Source organism: Adiantum capillus-veneris, unplaced genomic scaffold (assembly GCF_014529385.1).
Source record: "Adiantum capillus-veneris isolate H3 unplaced genomic scaffold, ASM1452938v2 Hic_scaffold_540, whole genome shotgun sequence".
In the NCBI taxonomy this organism is placed as follows: Eukaryota; Viridiplantae; Streptophyta; class Polypodiopsida; order Polypodiales; family Pteridaceae; genus Adiantum; species Adiantum capillus-veneris.
The window spans coordinates 36,684-43,550 of record NW_028221601.1 but is presented as its reverse complement, the minus strand read 5'-3'; the positions used below and the strand labels follow the sequence as shown (position 1 = coordinate 43,550).

General features: G+C 42.4%; 2 protein-coding genes across 2 annotated transcripts; both read left to right on the top strand.

The window, feature by feature from the left end:
- Positions 1–1,111: 1,111 nt before the first annotated feature.
- Positions 1,112–2,399, top strand: LOC147416739 (uncharacterized). Its single transcript, XM_086508107.1, has 3 exons — positions 1,112–1,311; positions 1,378–1,545; positions 1,601–2,399. The coding sequence occupies exons 1-3, from the start codon at positions 1,112–1,114 to the stop codon at positions 2,397–2,399; spliced, it is 1,167 nt and encodes a 388-aa protein (XP_086364233.1).
- Positions 2,400–2,648: 249 nt separating this feature from the next.
- Positions 2,649–4,997, top strand: LOC147416738 (BAHD acyltransferase DCR-like). Its single transcript, XM_086508108.1, has 2 exons — positions 2,649–3,316; positions 3,809–4,997. The coding sequence occupies exons 1-2, from the start codon at positions 2,894–2,896 to the stop codon at positions 4,715–4,717; spliced, it is 1,332 nt and encodes a 443-aa protein (XP_086364234.1). The 5' UTR covers positions 2,649–2,893; the 3' UTR covers positions 4,718–4,997.
- Positions 4,998–6,867: the final 1,870 nt, after the last annotated feature.

Sequence of the window (6,867 nt, the reverse complement as noted above, 5' to 3'; positions counted from 1 at the left end):
ACAAGGATTTTCTGGTCCCATATCTTTTTTCCATCTGGAGTGAGGCTACTAGAGTTGGAGCTCTGTCTACCAAAATGAACACTGGTATAATAAGGCTCATTCACAAAAGGGGATCCAAGGAGGACCTTGGGAATTGGAGGCCTATCTCCTGTCTGACTTCTGTTTATAAAGTCTTTTCTTTGTCTCTAGCCAAAAGACTTAGCAACATCATGCATCAAATCATTTTACCTGAGCAAAAAGGATTTATTAAAGGTAGGTTTATCCTTGATGCTTTAATCACCTTGTGGGAGGCTATTGACTATCGTCAGGAGAGTGAGACTGATTTTATTTTCTTTAAAATTGATTTTGACAAGGCTTATGATAGAATGGAATGGGATTTCATTTTTCAGTCTTTGCATGATATAGGATTTGGCAAGAAATTCATCAAGTTTATTCAAATTCTGTTTGGTAATGCTTTTGCCAGAGTTTCTCTCAATGGGGAACTTTCTGATTCTTTCCCTCTTATGAGGAGCATTAGACAGGGCTGTCCCATAGACCCCATGCTGTATGCAATATGCTCTGACTCTCTGGGCTGGTTGGTTCAGGATGCACTTGAAAAAGGGCACATAAAGGGAATACAAATACCTGGTGATAGTAAAGATCTGGTTCTTCAGCAGTTTGTAGATGATGCTAACTCTCTTATGGCTAATGACAGGATTCAATTGAGAAATTCTGGAAATGCTTAGATACTTTTTGCTTAGCCAGTGGTTCTCAAATTAACCACTCAAAAACTGGTTTTAAATGCTCTAATGATCAGGTCCCTCAGATAATAACTGATGCAGGTTGTATGCAGATCAATGATGGCCAAGTATTCAGATTGCTTGGTATACCGATGGGTTTTAAAGTGTCTTATGCTCAAAGATGGGATTGGGTCGTAAACAAATTCAAACAGAAGATCATGTACTGGCAATTTCATCAGTCCTCTATCTCATCTAGGGCTTTTGTGCTCAACCACTACCTGCTTCCTTCTCTCATTTTCTTCTTGTCCTGGCACCTTGCCAAATATCAACTGAAACAAGCCACCAGCCTTGCTAGGAACTTCTTGTGGGGAGGGAGTCTGGACCAGCCGAAGATGGGTAAAGTTTCTTGGGCCACGTGTTGTTTACCAAAAGAGCAAGGAGGTCTTGGTCTCCTCAATCTGGATCAGATGGCTGTCAAACTGGCAGCTAAGTGGATATGGAGAGCATTTGACTCTGAAGATTACTGGGCTTTGCTTCTGAGAAGAGACATCCACAAATTCAAATTGAAATCCTACAAAGCCTGGAGTAACCTGTAGCTTAGAGATGTCCTTCTTGCCCCTGTTGAATGTGTGCCTTATGGTTCTAAACTTGTTTGCAGATTTTGGAAAGCTTGGAATGCCATCAAAGAGAACTGGACTCCCAAAAAGGAAATCCTTTCTAATTATTGTTCTTTCTTGCTAGATTCCTTTTGGTTTGGCTTCTTTGCAGACACTTCTGATGCAGGTTTTGGTAGAAGAGGGCACAAAGTCTTCAAAGCTGGGATCAGGTGCTGGGGCGACATCTTGGTGATGGGCAAGTTGAAGACTCAAAATATCCTGCAGATGGAGTTTAATGAGTCAGCAGGCTGATGCTGTCTGGTGTCTACAAAGAGCTGAGTCGTGCATGAGCAAGATTGGAGTGCCTGTCAAAGCTTCCTTCTTAGGCAGTCAGGCTTCTCATCTTTCTTTCCTGATGTTTAAGCAGTTCAAACCCAAGAGAACTGTGGAGGATGCTCTCAAGCAAAAGCTTAACATGCTTTGGAAGATTGGGTGGAGTTGCAAACAGTGGACGTATCGTTTCAAATGTCTCTGGGCTTATCCAACTTGCAATAAGCAAAGCACTTTGATGTGGTTGATTATGCACCAAGGAGTTTGGACAGCTGCCAGAGCTCTCAAAGCTGGCCTAGGCAATGGGAGATGCAGTCGATGTAAAGTAGCCATAGAAGATTGTGCTCACCTGTGGGTCCATTGCAAGTGCAATAAGGATATCATTCAGCTTCTGCAGGCAATCCTCTCCTACTTCTCACTTTCGGAGCTTGACCTTAAGGATCTTCTGCTTGGTAATTGTAAGTCTATGGACGTCCCACTATGGAATATATGGAGAGGAATTATACTTTGGTATATATGGATACAAAGAAATGTGGTGGTTTTTCATCATCCTTCTTCCCATCCTGTTTCCCTTCTCAGAAGAGACCTTCTGAATTCAGCTAATAATCTCTGTAACAAGGCCACTGATGCTATGTATGAATGTGTTCCTGTCACCTCCCTTCAGAAGAGTATAAGATGGCATAAATGGAGGGCACTTATCCCAAGGTTCTATCATGCTTCAAGGTATCTCATGAGAGATGCTATAAATCCCTGAGCTATCTCAAGGGGTGAACCCCTCCCCCTTCGTGTGGGTTCAGTGTAACTTTCCTTTCTGTTCATTTATAATCAAATTCAACTTCTCTCAAAAAAAAAAAAAACTCTCTCTCTCTCTCTCTCTCTCTCTCTCTCACAGACTTGAGTGTGTGTCAGGCAGTAAGTTAGTGACGGCCTTGTTGTTTTAAATGTTTCTGGTGAGCACTGTTGTAAAGCAAGCTCACTCTCATTTTTTTGTCTGCAACTGTCTCCACGAGACAAACTATACTTCGAGCTTCACGCGCAAGAGAACGACATACGAGTCGATAAGACACACACAGAGAGAGAGAGAGAGAGAGCGAGAGAGAGTAGGGTTTGCAGTCGGCATTGCATTTTGAGTTTCCATGAACTCTTGTTACGGGCGCTGACTGCCGGTACTGTGTGTGTGTGTGTGTGTGAGAGAGAGAGAGAGAGAGAGAGAGAGAGAGAGAGAGAGAGAGAGAGCGCTCTGCACGCATGGCGGAAACTCCTACTACGCTGTCGACATGCATCATTAGGCCCAGCAGCCCAACGCCTCCACAACACATGTTCCTCCCTTCAACAGACTCATTTTGGCGATGGTTTCATTACAATCAGCGCATCCTCTTCTTCAAGCTTCCCAATCACTATAATTCCCTCGTTGCACATCTCAAGAGCAGTCTGGCCTTGGCCCTCGTCGATTTCTTTCCATGGGCTGGTCGTGTCTTCGAACAGGAAAATGGCCGTCTTGCTCTCGATTGCAATGATGCAGGTGTGCCGTTCATCGAAGCTTACATTGATCTGCCCTTCTCCAGCTTGGAAGATGAAGGTTTCAAGCACCAGCCCTTCTTCAAGAATTTTGCTCCCCATGGAGATGCCATCAGATGGACCGGTCCTGATCTCCCTCTTCTCTCTGTGCAGGTACTCCTCGATGTGGTTCTGTGTTGAAATTTGTGTTGCTAGAAAAGAAGAAGAAGAAGAAGAAGAGAGTTTTAACGTCGTAGGAAACTATCCCGAGAGACCTTAAAGATCTAACTCAAGACCTGTTATTCAAGAGGGAAATGGCATAACCAATCTACCACTTGGGTGATAGAAATGTGTGTGTGAGAGAGAGAGAGAGAGAGAGAGAGAGAGAGAGAGAGAGAGCTTGTGTCACATGGACATGAAAAACATATTGATTTCCTCATTGAAAGCACCAAAAATACTGACAAAAAGCTATTTTGTTGGGTAATGAACACGAGTGGCTCCGGTCTGGAGTTACCCTTGTTCTTGAAGTACATACTTTACCTCGACCCTCATCCTGCCCGGTCATCATCAAGTGCAAATAATGCATTTCTACACTTGCTTCTATCTCAGTCTTTCAATGCTCTCATCATGGAGATATGAAACTTGATTGAAACTTTTATTTTGCAGGTGACAAGATTTCCTAGAGATGAAGGTGTTGTTCTTGGCATTGGGTATAGTCACATAGTCGCGGATGGAAGCTCTGTATGGCACTTCATGAAGTCTTGGGGTGAGTATGCAAGAGGGGTTCCTCTCTCAATATACCCAGTACATATGAGAGAAGTATTTAGCCCACAAAGGCTCCTATTACCACCGCCTTCCACAGAAGATGAAAGTGACAAATCATCCTCTCCTTTTCCGGAAGGGGAGAGCAACAGCAACATTGAATTGGTACAACACGATTTTGAATTCACATCGGAAATGTTGAAGAAGCTAAAGTACATTGCAACATCTACCTATTCCCCAACAGACCATGCACCCTTTTCATCTCTACAAGCTCTTAGTGCGCATATATGGAAGCATGTGATAGCTGCAACAAACGTCGATAAGAGTAAAGAAACTATTTTCTATTTGCTTGCGGACATGAGATCCCGCATGGATCCCCCTTTGCCAGTAGGTTATTTTGGCAATGCAATCAGTGGGAATGGGACTAAAGCATTAACAGAGGAGCTTCAACAAGAGAATTTGGGCACAACAGCTTTGCGCCTACAAAAGCTTATCAGCACATTGGATGAAACCTTTATGAGAGAATCGTATGGCAAGGTCGAGGTTCTACCTTTTAGCAAGCTTTTGGAGGAGTTTCGAAAGGATTTCAATATGGTAAGGCTTCACGTGTCTAGTTCCCCTCGTTTCCCTGTGTATGAGGTGGACTTTGGAATGGGCCCCCCTTCGTGTGTACGGTGCCCACATATTCGTGGTAATGGTGAGATGGTTTGGTTTCCTGGTCGAGATGGAGATGGGAGCATAGATTTTTCTTTGGCTCTTCCAAAACCTGTCATGGAAAGGTTGGAACAAGATAAAAGCTTTTTATCATTTTAGTAGTGATGTTGTATTTGTTCTATGGTTTCTTTCATCATTTAGGATGGCGAAGGACAAAATGAAACGGTTGACAACGTTTGGAACTTCCTATTCATGCTCAGAAATGAAAGATGCAATGATTTGCATGGCCTTCCTGAAGATGCATAACTTTGTAAAAATCGAAAACATTTTCCTGAAGATGCAATGATTTGCATGGCCTTACTGAAGATGCATAACTTTGTAAAAATCGAAAACATTTTCTCAATTGGTAAGACTCGTGACTGAAAGTTGAAACATTGGAGATGAGTGACTAAAGGTTGAAACTGAAGACGATTTGAAAAGTGCAAGGGCTCTCAAGGCTATGGACTAATCACGGACCGCTGAAAGATTTGGGAGCTGTTTATTGATAGTAATCATGTAACTGGAATACAGCACACCACATTTTTAATGTTTTCCAATTGCATATGTGCACTGAGTACGTAGGAAAACGCCATGGTTATTCTCGCGTTGAGTAGTGAATAATGCTTAACTGGTAGTGGTCACTGGTGTGCAAATGTCACCCTTTCCTTGCTTTCGTAGTAGAGATGGTGCCATTTAATTGCTACGACTCATAACCGTCTTTCATTGCTGTCCCTCCCAAGTCCTCTTTTAATTTGTCATGCAATTGTGCCCTCAATTGATCAAAGACCAAATTGTTGCAATTCTAATACCATTTGATGTTAACGATCCCCAAGTTTCTCTCTCTAGCCATATCAATCTTGAAAGGCTTGCTTCCAGGGTGCATTCCAAGCCTCTCGTATAATTTTCATACACTACATTATACTCGAACAGAAAAACTTGCTTGTGCATGCGGCCCCGATCCATTGGTCCATGTATTGTTTGCCTTTCCTTGCTTGTAAAACAAATTAGTGGTCCAGATCGGCGTACCAGCCTATCGACTGTCCATGAGTCTAGCTCCCATTCAACAAAACATCCCATCCAAGCAAGATGATAGCAAGTCAACATTAACTTCTTGTGCTATGAACAGGTTCACCAAATTTGAAATATATACTAAACAATGTCTGAGCTATAAAACGGTGCACCGTATTTGGAATATATACTAACCAATGTCTTCCTCAATTGAGAATTCAAGATGGTACACTACGTCTTGCATAACATTGCATGCCTTCAAGATTGAAGCATACGTGATGACATTTGTAGAGTGGACAACGACTGAAAGCTTTTTATTTTGGCAAGGTTTATAAGTGCAACAGCAAAGAGTGAAATCCTTGACAAAAAACTGGTCAATGGTTTGCTAAATTTTCAAAGGTGTACAACACTTGGCATCTTATATGCTAGCATTTAACAGACTCTTGTATAGTATCACACTAGTGTAATAATGCCAATCCAAGTGAGCTTCGAGGTGGATTCCAATCATCCTCTCCCACAATTCGTAGAGTTCTGATAGTGAGGGAGGCGACCACTATCCCAATTCCCCATCTCACCTCCTACCTTCTTACTTGCATGCTCTTGCCTGCGTCCCTCCTCTCTCACTGCAAGATAGGCTCCATTCACAAGAAATTTTGGACAAATTCTCACAATAATTTGACTTACCACAACATCGTGAGCTTCTGTGAGGGAGGCTCCGCATACCTGGCTAGCTGCGATTGCGGGCAACGGGCCGCCGGCCGTTGTCCCCAATTGCAGCTAGCTAGGTATGCGGAGCCTCACGAGCGGAAGCTCATGATGTTATGCGCTGTATGAAAAACAGCGAGACAGGTCAACCACGAAGATGAGAGGTTTTTTTCTTGTAGTAATATGTGGTTGCTCCCTTGTAGTAGATGCATGTCTGCTTTCACCCCTTCGGCAATTTGCATGTTTTTTTGTTTTAGGGCCATTTTTCTGTTTGCAATGATACTATTGCTATGGTTTAGGTTTTCATGCATGTCTGATTTCATGTTATGATTTGAAAGTTGTTTTAAACCAAAACACCGTTTTGCATGCTTTTATTATTCCAAAATAGTTGTTTATGAAGATTTTTAATCTCCACATAATCAGCAAAGCCAAAAATGTAGGTTTTGTAGACACTATAAATTGCACCAAATTTGGTACTTTTGGTATTGCTTTATGCATTTGCCAGTACCAGCCAGACCTTGACACTTTAGGTACCGAGTTTATTAATTTTGCATAAT

Coding starts and splice junctions, on each gene's coding strand:
- LOC147416739 (XM_086508107.1), top strand. CDS start 1,112: ATGGGTAAAGTTTCTTGGGCCACGTGTTGTTTACCAAAAGAGCAAGGA. Junction 1,312..1,377: donor TACAAAGCCTGGAGTAACCT/GTAGCTTAGAGA, acceptor ACTTGTTTGCAG/ATTTTGGAAAGCTTGGAATG. Junction 1,546..1,600: donor GTCTTCAAAGCTGGGATCAG/GTGCTGGGGCGA, acceptor AATATCCTGCAG/ATGGAGTTTAATGAGTCAGC.
- LOC147416738 (XM_086508108.1), top strand. CDS start 2,894: ATGGCGGAAACTCCTACTACGCTGTCGACATGCATCATTAGGCCCAGC. Junction 3,317..3,808: donor TCCCTCTTCTCTCTGTGCAG/GTACTCCTCGAT, acceptor TTTATTTTGCAG/GTGACAAGATTTCCTAGAGA.